General features: G+C 37.5%; 1 protein-coding gene across 1 annotated transcript in view; it reads left to right on the top strand.

The window, feature by feature from the left end:
• The window catches only part of SNAPC3 (small nuclear RNA activating complex polypeptide 3), a 42,524-nt gene that overhangs the window by 16,031 nt on the left and 7,870 nt on the right, over window positions 1-18,623 (top strand). The window contains exons 4-8 of the mRNA XM_059924694.1: window positions 654-758; window positions 2,567-2,716; window positions 10,889-10,971; window positions 12,219-12,383; window positions 15,016-15,123. Coding sequence (XP_059780677.1) covers window positions 654-758; window positions 2,567-2,716; window positions 10,889-10,971; window positions 12,219-12,383; window positions 15,016-15,123 — 611 coding nt within the window. The remainder of the gene's footprint in view (window positions 1-653; window positions 759-2,566; window positions 2,717-10,888; window positions 10,972-12,218; window positions 12,384-15,015; window positions 15,124-18,623) is intronic.

Below are 18,623 nucleotides of genomic sequence, written 5' to 3'. Positions count from 1 at the left end.
GGTTGCTTTGCTGGAAGGACTGATCCCCTAGAGCTTCCTGCTGTGCCATTTTGCACAATGTCACTACCACCTGTTTTTAAAACATCTTTTGCACCTTTACTTCTTAACCAGTCCTCCCTGGTGGCCTCTATTTTATAGTTATTAAGCACATATAAAAGAGAGTGTGATGTATTGATGGATTAAAGATGTGACAGTGTAGTAAAAAACGGGTTTTAGAGTCAAACAGATTTGTATTTGCATTCTAACCCTGATTTACCTTGGGTAAATTGGTGAACCTAAGCTTCATTTGTCAAATAGCTTTCATGATAATATGAGAAGAGGTATGTAAAAGTGTTAGTAACTGCCAGTATTAGACCAACATTAGGTGATACTCCTGTTTAATCATCAATTGCTAAGCACTTAGTGCCAAATGTCTTATTAGATGCTTTATTATACATTTCCAGCAACCATTCTGTAAAATAAGTATTTTCTGTTTTTTATAGATGATGAAACTAAAGCTTAGAGAGGTTTTTAACAATTTTCTTGAAATGGAATTAGGAGTCAAACCCAGGGCTGACTCAAGCCCTTGCTTATAGCCCTTATTCTACACTGCCTCTGATCTGGGTCACAGTGTCTGATTTTAATGTCTTTATTAACTTGTTTTCCTTCTTCAGGAGTCACATGCCATAGGAAAAAAGCCTGAGAATCCAGCAGACATGATTGAAGAAGGAGAGCTTATCCTATCTGTGAATATCTTGTACCCTGTTATATTTCATAAGGTCAGTAGTAAAACCTTTTGGATTCACAGATAATATGAGTGACTTTTGTCAAAGAATTTAATTATTTGAAGTTTAATTATTTGAACCTTATTTGAACCAAAATAAATGCAAGCATATGCTGTCTCATATGACATTCTGTCTATATTCTTGGGTTCTTTTTTATATAAGGAATATGGTAAATAAGGTCAGATTTCAAATTATCTCTTGAGTAATAGGATTACAGTTACAGCGTTGGAATGTATACCTGATTTCTGTATTAGTAGCAACTGGAAGTGTATGTAAATCCACAGTGATTCTGAAAATATGTATTCTTGAGGATTGTTTTTTTTTTTTCGCAGAAAAACTGGTGAAGGAAAGGGGTGGGGTTTTTTTTCACCAATTCAAAATTCTTGGGAAGTTATTGAACTAGCTAAAGACAGCTCTTCTTAGATGAAAATGCAGAAAGTTAACAGGTCAGGGGTATCCAGGAATTTCTTAAGAATCTCTAATAAAGAGAACTCTATCCCAGCCCAGAGTGTATATATTCTTGATTCTCCAAATACATGTATCATAAACTTTGATAAGGTTTCATTGAAATATTACTCTACATAAATTGCACTTGTGAATAAATAGACTTTTATGAATCATCTGGGAAGTAGTACTAATTACTTTGTTTGATTAAGATCTCAAATTATCAATCAAAACAAAGCAAAACAAAACCAATAAAACCAAACCTCTGCATTTATAACATGCGGGTAGTGTATAGATTGCTTGACTTCAATGAGGTAACTTCCAGGAAAATTTAAAAGACAGTGAAGTTATATTCCAAAGGTGCTTCGTGTTAATGTCACTTTAGTAGCATCTTGATTATAAAATTTAGCTTAAACTAAAAAAATTTTATTGCCAAGTGTATTAGTCCATTCTGGCTGCTATAACAAACTAGCACAGACTGGGTACCTTATAAGCAACAGAAACTTGTTTCTCACAGTTCTCGAGGCTGGAAGTCTGAGATCAGCATGCCAGCATCTAGTGAGGGTCCTCTTCTGGGTTACATACTTCTTTTTTATAAGGGCACTAATCTCATTCATGAGGGTTCCACCCTCATGACCTAATCACCCTCAAAGGCCCCACCTCCTAACACCATCACATTGGGTCTTAAGATTCCAATGTGTGAATTTTGGACAAACATGAGCAGTCAGACCACAGCACCAAGTGTCTCAATTGTACTCATGGGATTTTAATTTATGGAGGTGACTGAGTGACAGCACTAGAGGCCAGTGCCATTGAAAGATTTTTATTGTTTACATTTCCTGAGGGGAAAGGGTATGCCACATCATGCAGGGCCACAGGGGGAAGCACCAGTATCAGTCAGGAGGCAAGGGAAAAGCATAGGCCACAGCCTTTATTGGGTTTCCATGGGAAAGGCATGGCAGGGCAGAGTAAACAGTTTAGGATTGGCTATCTTGAATAATTCCAGTGGGCTCTGGGCTATCAGGCTGTCCCTAGTTTCTGGTACCTGGCTCTGGATTGACTTAGGACAGGGGAAATATCAGCTTGGTATATGAGAGTTAGGTAAAAGAGATGGTTTTAGAGTATGGGCTCTGGATCACAGGGGAGATGTAAACAACTTTGGCGATTAGTTTGGAGCTATAATTAATCGATGCTGAGTAGACAAATGCAGAATCTAAGAAAACACAGGACACCATATTACGGGAATAACTTAAAGTAAGAAAACAAGTAACTTAATTTAGATCTGGTCATGACAGGATTTATAGTTTAATTGCTTTGTCTCTAAGTGAACACTGATTTATTTACTGTCTGACTCATAGCACAAAGAACACAAACCATACCAGACGATGCTGGTATTGGGCAGTCAAAAGCTCACGGAACTGAGGGATTCAATTTGCTGTGTCAGTGACCTCCAGATTGGTGGGGAATTCAGCAACACTCCTGACCAAGCCCCTGAGCACATCAGCAAAGTAAGGTGATTTTTTTTTTCTAACACTCATAAAACAAGAGGAAATAATAATAATAAGCTAAGGAAATAGTGATTTTAGGTGAACAGGCTCATAAACATTCTGGTGAATGCTTTCTTCTTCTATGCCATTCCATCAAGCTCATCTCTTCCCTTCTATTTTTTTTTAAAATTTATTTATTGATTGATTGATTTTTGGCTGTGTTGGGTCTTCGTTGCTGCGCGCAGGCTTTCTCCAGTTATGGCGAGCGGGCGCCACTCTTCATTGCAGTGTGCGGGCTTCTCATTGCGGTGGCTTCTCTTTTGTTGCTTCGTACGGGCTCTAGCCGCACGGACTTCAGTAGTTGTGGCACGTGGGCTCAGTAGTTGTGGCTCGTGGGCTCTAGAGTGCAGGCTCAATAGTTGTGCCGCATGGGCTTATTTGCTCTGCGGCATGTGGGATCTTCCTGGACCAGGGCTCGAACCTGTGTCCCCTGCATTGGCAGATGGATTCTTAACCACTGCGTCACCAGGGAAGTCCCTCTTCCCTTCTTTTTGTCATCAAGACCTTTTTAAAGATGAGGCTATATTCAGTTTTGATTTCTTCATCTCCCATTTATTTCTCAACCATTTTCTGTACACTCTTCTTTCTAAGGTCATAGGACCACCTAATTTTCTAACCAATAGGTCTCTGTTCCACGTTCATACACTTTGACCTCACTGTAGCATTGGAATTTGCTGTTCACTGTCTTCTCTTTCAAACTCTGTATGAGTTTGTCTGTCATAACTGCCCCCAGCAAAGCGTTGGAGTCCACCCAAGAGCATCAGTGCCCATAGAAGAACCTGTTAGTTCAAGGATCGAAGCAAACAGGGACGTAATATCTGGTGATAGTCCTTGCTGGTGTTTCCCAGGGTGCTGCTCTCAAAAGGACAGAGAAACCCTGCATACTCATTGGATCAGGATAGAAAGGACCCAAGTGGCAGACTGGCCACCCACAGTTTCCAGAAGGGATTGCTTACTCAATAACAGTAGGGCCTTGATCCTTCTGAATTTCATCATAGAGCAAGCTTGACCTAATTCTGTTACCTGGTACAACTCTGGCAGAGGACCTCAGATTTACTGGCATACTTAAGAAGGGCAGCATCTCCTGTAGATCACTAAGAAGATGTTGGAACAACTAGAATGGAGATAAGAGTTTGGACAAGAACCATCACAATCTCTTCTTTTTGCTCATTCCTTTATCACCAGCCATACAGATGGTATTATAACTTAGGTTTCATCTTAATTCTTATTCTAAATTGTTCTTCTGGGCTTTCCCCCCAGTTTTCATGGTTTTAAGTGTACTCCAATCTTTGTAAATCTCTTTCTCTCTTGGTTTCCAAACCCATTATTTGTAAGCGTCACTAGGCATTCTCACTTAGCCTCAGTGCTGCCCGGCATTTTTACCACCTCTCTATAGTCGATACACTCTGCCACTTTTCAAGGTAACTGTTTTATTCCTTCTGAAACTGCCAGCATCCTTTCCTTGTGGCTTACCTTCAGCTGAAAACCTTGCTGTTAATTTCACTGAGAAAATAAGTTATCAGAAAAGAATTTTCCATTGTCTTTTACCTACATTTACCCATTTGCCCATGCAATTCTGCCTTCACACCTGTTACAATGGATGGGCTAAACCTGCTGCTATCAAAAGCCAATGTAGGTGTCTACTGGATTCCATCCCCCATTGTATAACCAAGGACTTTGTTCTTGTATTTATCCCCTCTTCCCTGCATCATCAGTTTTTTCCATTCTGTTGGCTGTCCCATTAGTACACAAGTGGGCTGTAATATCTCCCATCTCCCATTCTAAACCTCTTCTTGACCCTGTATCTTCCTCTAGCTACCATCTCATCTTTCTGCTTTCTTCTCGGTAAACTAACTCAAGAGTTAATGAGTTAATAATAAGAAGAATTAATAATAGTACCTCAATTCATTGTTTCTCTTTTTCTCCCCCCACTTTGTCTTACACTCACTTTTATTCATCACCACTCCACCAAAATCACTTTACTAATGCCACCATAGACTTAGTTCTCATCTTATTTGACCTCTCATCAGCACGTGACACAATTGAATATTCCTTCTTACTTGAAACACTTTCTTTACTTGGCTTTTAAGATGTTACACCCACTGGGACTTCCCTGGTGGCGCAGTGATTAAGAATCTACCTGCCAATGCAGGGGACACGGGTTCGATCCCTGGTCCGGGAAGATCCCACATGCTGCGGAGCAGCTAAACCCGTGTGCCACAACTACTGAAGCCTGTGCTCTAGGGCCTGTGAGCCACAACTACTGAGCCCATGTGCCACAACTACTGAAGCCCACGGACCTAGAGCCCATGCTCCGCGACAAGAGAAGCCACCACAATGAGAAGGCTGCGCACCGCAACGAAGGGTAGCCCTGGCTCGCCACAACTAGAGAAAGCCCATGCGCAGCAAGGAAGACCCAGTGCAGCCAAAAATAAATAAATTTATTTATTTAAAAAAAAAAGATGTTACACCCACCTAATTTTCTTCCTGTCTGACTTTAATTCCTCTGCTGGATGCTTCTCATCCTCCTGACTTGTAAATGTTATGAAGCCCTTTGAATCAATCCTCAGACCTCTCCTCTGTGTATACTCCCTAGGCGATCTCATCCAGATTCCTAGCCCAAATTTTCATCTCCAATCCCAACATCTTCTCTGAACTCCAGACTTATTTTTTCCAACTGCCTCCTTGACAATTACTGAATGTCTAATAGACATTTCAAACTTAATTTGTTCAAAAACAAACTCTAGTTCTCTCTTCTTCCTCAAATCTGTACTTTCCCCAGTGTTCCCATCTCAGTAAATACACTCATTCTACACCTGGTTACTTAAGCTAAAAACCTTGGAATCATCTTTGCTTCCTTTTCATCCCACATTGAAGGCATCAGCAAGTGCTTTGGCTCTACTTTCAAATTATATTTAGGATCTGCCCATGTCTCTGCTCCTTCACAGGTACCAGGCTGGTTAAATCACCATCATCTCTTGCCTGGACTTTTGTAGTAGCCTAGTGACTGTTCCTCCTGCCCCTTTCCACACTTCTGTTTCTCCTTTATACCAGCCAGATGATACTGTAAAGTATCAGTCAGATCCTGTTGCTTTTCAGCTTGAAAGTCTATAGTGGCTTTCTCTTATATCTAGAATAAAATACAAAGTCCTTACTGTGGTCCATTATCTGGTCCTGTCTGCCTCCCAACTTCATATGCTAACACCCTCTTTGTCACTTGTTGCCTTCAAACAACCTGCCATTCTTGCTCTTTCTCATGTATGCTAAGCAGGGTCCTGCTCAGAGCCTTTGTATCTTATGTTCCTTCACCCTAGAGTGTTCTTCACCAGGTATTCAGATGACTCACTCCCTCATTTCTTCTTCTTTTAGATGTTGCCTCAACAGAGAGGTCTTTCCCTGTATTAGTATTCTCTTCCCCGACATGCTAATAACACTCATCACTACCTAACATCATGTTATATATTTGTCTGTCTTCCTTCCCTTGAATCATGAGGGCAGGGACTGTGTTTTGTTCAGTGATGTATTCCTGTGATGATGTGTGACACAGAGGAAGTGCCCAAGTCTTTGCTGAATAAATGAACCCAGATACCTCAAGCTCAGTTAGTCTTAAACTCATTATTCTACCATCTCCCTTTTTCTTCAGATGAAACTCTCCCTTTCCGTTGCTGTTTATCCTGCCATAATAGCTCCAGACTCTTTTTTTCCACTGCCGTATGCTTTAGTTTGGGCCCTCAGCATCTTCTCCTGGAACTATTATAGAGACTTCTTAACTGGTTTCCCCATCTTTAGACTGTCCCATACCTGCCACTCAAGATGTCTTTCAAAGACAGATCGAACACCAGGAGTGAACTGTAAAGTAAGCTGTGGACTTTGGGTGATTATGATGTGTCAGTGTAGGTTTCCCCTTGGTAGCAAATGCACCACTGTGGTGAGTGGTGTTGATAATGGGGAGGCTGTGCGTGTGGTGGGGGAGGGGTGTGTGGGAGGCCTCTGCACCTCCCTATTTTATGATAAACGTAAAACTGCTCTAAAAGAATAAATCCGTTCTTTTTGAAAACATTTTTAAAAAAAATTGATCCTGTCATTCTCCAATCTAAAAGTCTCAGTGGTTCTCTGTTGGGTGTGGTCAGAGTTCCTTAGGCTGACATATAAGGCCTTGTGTAATGGTGATTCTCAAGTTAACTTTCTATATTGTTCACCCCCTGCTTTTACACCTTATCTTTCAGCCACAGTGAATTTATCTGGCACAAGCGTACCATACTTTTTTATGCCTCTGAGTGTTTGAACATGGGTGGGAAGCCCTTTCCCTCACTTATTATATGAGATTCTTCTTGACTGTCCTCTGTTTGCCACTCTGGCCCCATTTCGTTTGTCCATTTTAGTGCTTTATAATAATATGCTGATACTATTTGATATGTTTGTCTGTCCCACAAGGCTGGCTGTATTCCAGTCTTTTGGGTGACTGGCATGGAGACCAGCATAGTTTTTGAGTTATATTGAAAGTGGTTTTAAGATATTTGGGTTCTTCAGGTTTGCCAGCTTGGTGCTTTTGAAGGTAAACATTAAAGAGAAACAAGTGGAATCTCAAGGCTTGTATGCACACCAGGAAATAGAAGATTTATCTTTTCTTCTAAAAGAGAAGCAGTCTTCTGCAGTTTCTCCACCCTGTGGGGGAAAAAAGAATAACAAGGTGTAGCTATAAGTTTATAAGATCAATTTAAGAAGAAAAATCTGAATTCACCCTCCTTATTCTGACCATGTCATGACTGCTCACAGCGGTGAGTCAGATCTGGGAATCAGTCTTAGCTCCAGGAATCCTGGAGAGTGTTTTTAACCACACTTGTTTAGTTTATTGTGTTTGTACATCAGTGCTCATGCCTTCAGCAGCTTTCTAAGCAGGGGACTAAATGACCCATAGTCCTATTTGTACATCTGCTGTTTCATTGTTTCTGCCTCTTCCATGTATTAAAATAATATCCTCTGATTATTTAGCACTTATCGTGTGCCAGTTGTATAGTACACTAGTTGATAGTACAGTATCTTTGGAAAGAATTATCACCATTTTACAGGTAAGAAAAAGATGGGTCAAAGCATCATCATGAGTTACCCGTGTTCAGTAAGCAGTGGTAGAGTCTGGATTCAGACCATTGCCAGCTTGCCTTCAAAGCCCCACGTTCTTTCTTTGCCATGTTGGTACTATGCCTGGCTTTAGACATCTTTCCCTACCCTTTTATTTATTTGGTGAACAAGCACTGAGTGAAAACTTGAGCTGTGCTGTGATTAACGGCAAGATTCTAGTACATGGGCTTTGTGGAATCTTTGCCTGTTCAGGGACCTGTTTCATTTGCCTCCTTGTTCTAAGCTATGTTTTAGAAAGGTGAACTCATAGTTGTTTGGCCTGTGGAAAGATTTTTATTTCAATGATTGGCATTTGTATTTTACAGTGTTTTGTTTTTTTTTTTTAAAAAGTTTTGCCTTGGAAAATTGTAAACATACACATGAAAAAGAGAATAGTATAAGGAGCCCTTATGTACCCATTACAGTTCTCAGCATTTTGCCAGAATTATTTCATCTGTTTGCCCCATGCCATTGTTACACCTAACAAACTGAAAATAGGTCCTTAAGTTATAATGGTTTTTTTGACAGGGAGATATTTGGCATGTATTTCACTGGTAATCATGGAACAGATTAGTGACTTGCAGCTCTTGCAGCTGAGGAAATGAGAATCTTATTTCCAGCCAACAAGATTTGAACAAAATACTTTCTTTGATGAACTTGGTGTGTGAGAGGACTAGGAGAATTGGGCCAGTGTATTTAAATCTCTCTTAAAAGCCATGTCTAAAATGTAATGTTTTGCTAATGTTTGTTTTAGACTACAGTAGTTCAAGAATGAAGTACATTTTTAAAATATATGTATAAAATCAGTGTCAGTATTTTCTGCTCAGGTTTGTTTGTTTTTGTTTGTTTTTAATGGTTCTTCAGGTTTTAATGTCTGATTTATCAATCTTTTTAACATAGCTCAGATTAGTCAATCTCTTTTTGTCAGTAGTCTCTTAAGGGTCTTACTTAGAGGAACTCTGAGAAAATACTTGACACACATATTATTGTTACTTATTATAAGTAAAGCCTGGATATAGGAAAAATGGTAACATAAATTCAAGTTGTAAAAATTTTCTTACCCAGCCTTCTCTGACACTTCTTTTCCCCCATTACTATTTTCCTCACAGCAAATCTTAGGAATGTTGCTGAGCTTCTAACGCAGCTGACTTGAAATGATAGCAAGAGAGTACATGATTATTAGATGCTTAAAATGACATATAGATAATGACTTTGTTCAAATGATCATACTAGTTATCCATAGTTACTTTGTTTATAAATTTGAAATAGTAATAGGTGGACCTTTAGGTTACATTAGATTAATAACAGAAGTAACTTCTTATACTTCTTATAGTTTTTCCACGTCAGTTGGTTATTTCCCTCCCTTGCAACTTAGTCAGCTAAACCAGCTGACAAATAGGGAAAGTAGTTAGTTGAGGATCTCTGGTTACCATTGAAAATGAAAATTAACTGATAGTGAGATTACTCACATCTTCTTTTCTAGCCGTTTATATAATGATATAATGAAAAGATTTTTGTTCTTTTAGAGTCCCCCTTCTAATTAATAATTACACCAAAGGTTTTAAACTGCCTGAATCACTTAAGATGAAGTTCTATATGAACATAATTTTTATATACACTAAACTTTCTTTGTTTTGTTTCCAAAATAAGGCAGTAGTGATTCTTTCAGAATCTTTATTTTGGACCCTAGCTTACCTCTTTGAAGGTTTAGAAGTATAGTAAGTGGTGTATTTTGTGTTACAGCAGCCAGGCATGGCATTATAGTACGTTATATCCTTTCATCTCTGCAACCACATGGGGAGAACGTATTGGCTTTACTCAGATTTTACACGGGGAAACAGAGGGTCAGGAGATTCAGTTGAGTAGTCTGAGAAGAAATAGCATAACCAGTCTTAGAAGGGTGTCTGACGCCAGTGCCAGGTGATCTGTAAATGGGGGAATGAAGAAAAATAAGAAAGAAAAATCGAAGCTTCGAAGAAGGAGAGAAATTAGGCTATCTTAGGGTGATATTATTTTAATGCCTGAAACTTATATATCTTTTATAGTTCATAAACTACTTTTGATTCTCACCACAATCCTATAAGATAGCATGGCAGATATTGTACAGGTGAGGAAACTGAGGTCTGAGGAGTAAGTGTAGGAAAAAGACATAGGTCTTCTGACCCTCACCCAGGGGTCTAATTCTAAGCAAATGGTCAAGGACGAGTCCAACAGAGTGGTTCTCAGCGCTGGTTGCACATCTGAATCTCCTCAGGGGGTTGGGAAGATATTGATGCCTGAGCCACATCATCAGAGATTCTCACTTAATGGATCTGAGGTGAGACTTGGTCTTTGGTATTTTTATGATTCTGTTATAAGGTCAGGATTAAGAGACCACCCCTCTGATGGAAAGTCTGGTAGTCTGAAAGTTGAAACCTGAGGGTTCTATGGTACTTTGGGCAAGATTGCTTGAATAAGAATAGATATTCACATTCTGCCTGCCTAAGAGTTATTGAAAATAGAAAGGGGGAATTTTTATAAAAGCCCATTGAAAATACAAAAAAGGACAGAACAACATAGCTCCATGATCATTGTCATTAACACTGGGGAAACATCAAAGATGTGACTTTGTTTAGTTTTTAGTTCTGGTATCCAAAATAACTGTCACTGCCGTGTATGCATATAATAAAATAATATTAAAGTTTATTTCATTTCTAATTGGGTTCCTTTCATGAATCTCAGGACAATATACAAATTTAAATCAAACCTAGTGATTACAAAAGGATACAATTGAAAATAGCAGCAAGGATTATGTCTTTATATCTTTATCCCTGGTAACTAACATAATACTTCCCACATAGGAGGTTCCTGTTAAATAATAAATTAATGAACTGAACAGATTCTGTGAAGTTGCATGAGGTTATTGTAAAACATATTAACGTGATTTTATGACACACAAATGTGGAATTAATACTTAGAGCAATTTTATAATTGTTAATACTGTACTTTATCTCAATACCATCTGTTTTCTTTCAGGACCTATATAAATCAGCCTTCTTTTATTTTGAAGGAACATTTTACAATGATAAAAGATACCCTGAATGCAGAGATTTGAGCAGGTATATAACTTTCCAAAAATCCTAAAGTCTTTCCTGTTTCTCGTTGTCAAAATAGGGTTATCACCACAAATTCTGTTATTGGTCTCTTAAGAATCTTTGCCAAGGAATTATTTTGTTAGATTGTTTTTTGTTTGTTTTGGGGTTAAAAAGTATCTCTCAATTTTTAAAATATTTTCAAAGTTATCTGGTTGGCCTAGGTTATAGTAAGTTAATCAAATTTTTACCCCAAGAAGAAAATTTTCTTACCAAAGACATACATAGACCATTTCAAGATCTTTGCCAGCTATCTAGAATTATTTTTTAAATGTATTATCTGCTGTTTCAGAAATTATAGTAAATCTTGTGTTGAGCCTTAGATACATCTGAAAAAAAAGATTAAATCCCACTTAAACACTTTATTAATCTCTGTTCTTCATGTTTAGGTGATAGTAAATTAATCTTTCACTATTTTTTTCTGCTTGTCCAATGTATACTGTTTGGAGTGGATATGTGTATGTAAGGTTGCTTATGTATATAACATGAAAAATCTATGTCTGACATCATGTTATCTACATAAAAGTATTACCATACTTTTATTATTGGTATCCTGGCAAATAGAGTATATATGTATATTTTTTCTGAGTGTTTATGTAAACTCTTTCATTATAGCCATTTGTATCTATATTCTAATGCAGCAGTTCTCAGACTTGGCCTCCGCACTCCTTTATACTGTAAATAATTGACTCCAAAGAGCTTTTGTTTATGTGGGTTATAGCTGTAAATATTCACTGTATTAGAAATTGAAACTAAGAAATATTTTAAAATATTAACTAATTTAAATAGTCAAGTTACAGTTACCATTAATAACAATTTTGTGAAAAATAACTTCCAGAACAAAATAAAATAGTGAGAAGAGTGACGTTGTTACACATTTTCCATTCAGTCTGAAGTGATAACACACATCACATAGCCTCCAGAAAACTGGTGTTGATGAGAGAATAAGAATTGAAGAGAGTTTTAAGATTACCGTAAAGATAATTTTGACCTCACAAACCTCTGTGGGAGTCTCAGGACCTTACTTTGAGAACTGCTGCTCTAATGGATACAGAAAAATTCAGAGTTCCTTCCTACTTGCAACATGTGTCAGCCACTCTGGTTTTCATTTCAAGTTGGTAGCTGTCCAGTTAATTCGGTGAGCTGGCTTTTGTGAAATATGCAATTGCAAACCGCTTGGAGCAGTGATACAGCCTTGCCGTCTTCCTCCTCAGAACCATCATTGAGTGGTCAGAGTCCCATGATAGAGGCTATGGAAAGTTTCAGACTGCTAAGATGGAAGATTTCACCTTCAATGACTTGCGTATTAAACTGGGTTTTCCATACTTATACTGTCACCAGGGAGACTGTGAACACGTTGTTGTCATTACTGACATAAGGTAAGTGGTAGAACTCAGAACATTTTGTTATTTGTCCTGTTTTCCTTTTCTTTATTTCACAGTATAAAAGCACAGGTAGTTTTGTCTGTTTGAAATAAGAGGAATAAAAGTAATCATCACTGCAGTTTCGTTCAGGAGCAGCAAAAATAACTGCTTGCTATGCAGTGACCAACTCTGCATCCATTTGCATCTTCTATTGTTTGTCTTTTGGAAAATCTGTAATAATTACTTTAGTGATTAACCAGTGTGAGCCATTTGAAATGGTAGAATATGCCAAAAACCAAGAAAAATAACTGAAGCTTCTCCTTTGCCTGAGGACAGTGTTTGACTTCTGTGAGTCTCCATGGGCCCCTTCCTCCATTAAAAAATATTAAAAATTATATTTTATGACAGTGCTGGTATAAAGACAAACAATACAGGCTGGATTTTTATTATAAAAAAAGAAATACTTTACTGTTTATTAAGGGGTTAAAAATCTGTAAATAAAAGTAATTATCTTATGGGCAGCTATTATTCAGGTAATAGTCATCCACTTTGTATATCAGATAGGCCCTTTGCTTTGCAAATCTGCAGCTATATTTCTAGGTTTCTTCTCTTTTTGCCAAAATTTGAAGGAGGTAAAAGGGAACTGGGGGAAGAGAAGAGTAATTCTAATATTTGACAAATATGAAGGCTTAATGCTTTGATAAAGATTTAGAGTGGTCAGGAATGAAATAGTCTAAAATGAGATTTAGGGGTTAGTTATAAATTTTGTATAGCTGGTACCTCTAATGAATAAGGCTATTCATTTCCTTATTTAGGAAATCTCAATTTATGAAAGACCACTATATAGGAATAAGCCCTGCTCTATCCTTGGCTTGATTTTTTCTGAGAGACGATTCAGATTTTTTTATGGAGCAATGATATACTCATTCTGATGGTTTTAGAAAGTCCCTGCTTCCACTTTTTTGGGGTTTTAGTGACTGGTCTCTAAAAATTTACCTCCCATGCCCTCATTCTCAGGAAGCTACCAGAAGTACTTTACACAAAGAGTAAACCTTGAAAAAGGAACACATGGAATGCAAAGCAGAATAGATAAGACATAAAAGGAACTCTCAGAATGATGGGAAAGGGAAGTCCCAGAATGATGGCTGTAGAACAGACCTAGAGAACAGCTTAGTCCAGAGATTGGAGCAGGACAGGGGACGAAGGAAGCATGTCCTGAGACTGCTAGACCTCCTGTTGGTGTGTAGCCCATTTGGAAAGCATGTTTACCATTCTGTCAGCAAATAGGGAACTGAATTAGTGACAGGTACACTGAAACCTAAGCAAATGCAAACATGAGAGAATTAGTAGCTAGAAAACAAAAGTGTTACACAGTAAAATGAACCTATAGTCAATTCTGTGGTTTAGGGAGATGTTTAATTCATTTGTCATAATTTAAACATTAAATATCTGTTTAACCAAAGTTTAGTAGTTCTGCAGAGGGATGTTGAGGAGCTAAATTAAAAAGAGGCAGTTAAAAGAATGGAAAACAGTTGCCTCTAGGGAAGAATTGATGAAGCAAGAGCCAGGAGAGCTCATAAACCTCATAGATTTATATGACTTAAAATTATTTAGGTTTACTTCTTTGATAAAGTGTTAAGTTTTTATAAAATGTTCTGCTTGCTCTTCACTCAAATGAGGGGGAGTGTGCCTCAGTATAAGCATAAGATGGAAGACAGTCGACTTTTTTCTGGTGATCTGAGTCTCCTTACATTTCTTACAGTGTAGGCATATTGCTGTACAGTGTCATTCCTTAAATTCAAGGCAACTTGGAAAGACAATTTACACTTGTTAATAAGCATTTGCACTGTAGGACTTTCCTAAGGAGTTTTTTAATGTAATTGACTACAAGTAATTTTTATCTTACAGGAGGATTTAATCATGCAGTGCCATTCCATAGTTTAATAGTTGGTAAACTATTAAAAGTTTATTAATCATTTTCTGATGGTGAAGTTAATATATTGCTACCCTTTCTTACTAAAAAAAAAGAAAAATCAAATTTTATAATTATCAGGGGCCTTTAAAATACTGTTGTGCATTCCATTCATTTTTCAGATGAAGAATCTGGGGTCCAGCATGGTTAATGGATTTATCCAAACCCACTAAGCTGATTAGTGGCATAGTGAGAACTGACTCCCACTTAAAATTTCTGAATTCTGACACCTAAAACTAAAGTCCTACCAATTCACATTATAACGGAAGCCAGATTTGGATTTTAATGAGAGCTCTTTTAATAAAAGAAGACCCATGTTTGTAACACAAAACCACTTAATCTAGGTAAAATAGCACTGAGTACACTTGCTCAGACTGTGTACTACGTGTTGAGCAAAGCAGGGATTCTCTGAAGGAGTACATTCAAGAAATGCTGCCTACAGTATTTCCCTCTTAAGAGTCATAGTGCACATGGCCATTAAGGGATTTGGGAAGTTTCCCAGGAAAGAAAACATTGTTTAATCCCAAATGCTCTTTTGGAGAAAGTGTTTTGTGGAACACAATAAATTGAAAAATATACCTACCGTGTTCTTAATTTTGAGGTAAGGATATATTTCATTACGGATCACAAAAATTTGCACTACAATATCATCATTTATTTTTTCATGTACAAAAGGCTTGTGCATCATGATGACTGCCTGGATAGGACGCTCTATCCCCTTCTTATCAAGAAGCATTGGCTCTGGACCAGAAAATGTTTTGTTTGTAAAATGTACACAGCTAGGTAAGTGATTCTGTTTTTTTCCTTGAAAGGTATTGGTTTTTAACAGTCAAGTACTTTAGATTTTTGGTATTTCAGTTTTTTTCTGTTTTGAATTGAGGATTTACACTCTGGAATATGAATAATATAAAGGGTTTTATCTAGTACGAAAGCAGTACAAACAGTAGTACAAATCAGTTTAGTAGGTTAGAGCCATGTTTTAGACAATAAGGAATTATGTATAATGGAAGTCCAGGGATTAGGTCAAACTTTAGTTTGGTTGATAATTTATGCCGGATGATGTATGTCATCAGGGAGCCATATTCTTTCTGCCTCTTGTTAGCAGTTTACAAAATTGGCTTCATCCACAGCTTCTCGATGATAAAAATAACACTGCATCTCATTTTTAATGAGGTCAAAATATGGTTTCATAAAATTTTGTGGTTTTGCATGTTTAGATTTTGTTTTAACTGTGGCTCAGAGTCAAAAAGCCATTTAGACGAAAACGGAAGAATTTAGTGTCATCAGTTTGTTTTGGGTTCCCCACCACAGTCTTTTTTTTTTGGTTTTTGTTTTTTTAAAGTAACTCTCCCTGGCTTGGCTCTACTTTTTTTTTTTTTTTAAAGTTTAATTTTTATTTATTTATTGATCCATCCATGGGTGTGTTGGGTCTTCGTTTCTGTGCGAGGGCTTTCTCCAGTTGTGGCAGGTGGGGGCCACTCCTCATCACGGTGCGCGGGCCTCTCACCATCGCGGCCTCTCTTGTTGCAGAGCACAGGCTCCAGATACGCAGGCTCAGCAATTGTGGCTCACGGGCCTAGCCGCTCCGCGGCACGCAGGATCCCCCCAGACCAGGGCCCGAACCCCTGTCCCCTGCACCGGCAGGGAGACTCCCAACCACTGCGCCACCAGGGAAGCCCTTTTTTTTTTTTTTTAAACATCTTTATTGGAGTATAATTGCTTTACAATGGTATGTTAGTTTCTGCTGTATAACAAAGTGAGTCAGCTATACATACACATATATCCCCATATCTCCTCCCTCTTGTGTCTCGCTCCCACCCTCCCTATCCCACCCCTCTAGGTGGTAACAAAGCACTGAGCTGATCTCCCTGGGCTATGCAGCTGCTTCCCACTAGCTGTCTATTTTACATTTGGTAGTGTATATATGTCCATGCCACTCTCTTACTTCATCCCAGCTTACCCTTCCCCCTCCCCGTGTCCTTAAGTCCATTCTCTACATCTGTGTCTTTATTTCTATCCTGCCCCTAGGTTCTTCAGAACCTTTTTGTTTTGTTTTGTTTTTAAGATTCCATATATATGTGTTAGCCGTACGGTATTTATTTTTCTCTTTCTGACTTAGTTCACTCTGTATGACAGACTCTGGGTCCATCCACCTCACTACAAATAACTCAGTTTCGTTTCTTTTTTTTTTTTTTTTTTTTTTTTTTCCTCATACCTTTTTTTTTTTTTTTTTTTTTTTCACACACACACACACTGTATTTTATTTTTACAAGAGATAAATCGACTGACACCAAGCATTGTACATGGATGACCACAACAAAAGCAACAATGATTGCAATTACCAAACATGAAACACACTCATACTATGTCATAGTATTGACATTCAGTCCAGTAATCCTCCACTGTAACAGCTCCTTTACTTTGCAGTGAAAATTGATTTGTATATTCTTTGCCTCTGAGTCCTTGTGGAATTTTTTTTTTTTTTTTAAATTCAGACAGAAAGTCACAAAAATTATACTCATCCTCATCAGTTCACTCAGTCCCATGTAATTAATTTTTTTTTTTTCATCTTGATCTTTTGTTAGCACTTTTATGAGTTCATCAGTTTTTCATTAGAGTTCTGAAAATGCTTATTCATTCAGTTCAGCAGTACAGTCCGTTACCAGAAACCTGTACTTGTCAGAGTCTTTTCCATGTATTTCTTGAAGATGAAACCCTTTTATAGGAACATATTTGCAAAATCATCAGAGTACACCCAGAACTGTCTGTAATTGACAAAAGACTTAAAAATGACCACGGTTAAAGATTTGATGACAGTTCATAATAATGCAGTTGACAAGAAAATTAGTTATTTCTGAGATATACATTTTAAAGTAATAAATAGGATTATTACTTATAACATTATACCAGAACATATAAGATTTTTAGAAATTTCATGTAATGTCTGAAACATTTATATTAACATATTTCCATACATATTTCCATACAAGTACAAATATAAGATTTTTAGAAATTTCATGTAATGTCTGAAACATTTATATTAACATATTTCCATACATATTTCCATACAAATACAAATATGATTTTTAGAAATTTCATGTAATGTCTGAAACATTTATATTAACATATTTCCATACATATTTCCATACAAATACAAATATAAGATTTTTAGAAATTTCATGTAATGTCTGAAACATTTATATTAACATGTTTCCATACAAATAACCCAATGAAAGTTTAGTATTAGTTGTTTTGTTTGTTTTTTTATACTGCAGGTTCTTATTAGGCATCAGTTTTATACACATCAGTGTATACATGTCAATCCCAATCGCCCAATTCAGCATACCACCATCCCCACCCCACCGCAGTTTTCCCCCCTTGGTGTCCATATGTCCATTCTCTACATCTGTGTCTCAACTTCTGCCCTGCAAACTGGCTCATCTGTACCATTTTTCTAGGTTCCGCATACATGCATTAATATACGATATTTGTTTTTCTCTTTCTGACTTACTTCACTCTGTATGACAGTCTCTAGATCCATCCACGTCTCAACAAATGACTCAATTTCGTTCCTTTTTATGGCTGAGTAATATTCCATTGTATATATGTACCACATCTTCTTTATCCATTTGTCTGTTGATGGGCATTTAGGTTGCTTCCATGACCTGGCTATTGTAAATAGTGCTGCAATGAACATTCGGGTGCATGTGTCTTTTTGAATTACGGTTTTCTCTGGGTATATGCCCAGTAGTGGGATTGCTGGGTCATATGGTAATTCTATTTTTAGTTTTTTAAGGAACCTCCATATTGTTCTCCATAGTGGCTGTATCAATTTACATTCCCACCAACAGTGCAAGAGGGTTCCCTTTTCACCACACCCTCTCCAGCATTTGTTGTTTGTAGATTTTCTGATGATGCCCATTCTAACAGGAGTGAGGTGATACCTCATTGTAGTTTTGATTTGCATTTCTCTAATAATTAGTGATGTTGAGCATCTTTTCATGTGCTTCGTGGCCGTCTGTATGTCTTCTTTGGAGAAATGTCTATTTAGGTCTTCTGCCCATTTTTGGATTGGGGTGTTTGTTTCTTTGATATTGAGCTGAATGAGCTGTTTATATATTTTGGAGATTAATCCTTTGTCCGTTGATTCATTTGCAAATATTTTCTCCCATTCTGAGGGTTGTCTTTTCGTCTTGTTTATGGTTTCCTTTGCTGTGCAAAAGCTTTGAAGTTTCATTAGGTCCCACTTGTTTATTTTTGTTTTTATTTCCATTACTCTAGGA

The sequence above is a fragment of the Balaenoptera ricei genome, chromosome 6 (assembly GCF_028023285.1).
Source record: "Balaenoptera ricei isolate mBalRic1 chromosome 6, mBalRic1.hap2, whole genome shotgun sequence".
In the NCBI taxonomy this organism is placed as follows: domain Eukaryota; kingdom Metazoa; phylum Chordata; class Mammalia; order Artiodactyla; family Balaenopteridae; genus Balaenoptera; species Balaenoptera ricei.
The sequence above is the reverse complement of the archived record's forward strand: the minus strand, read 5'-3'. Positions and strand labels throughout refer to the sequence as shown.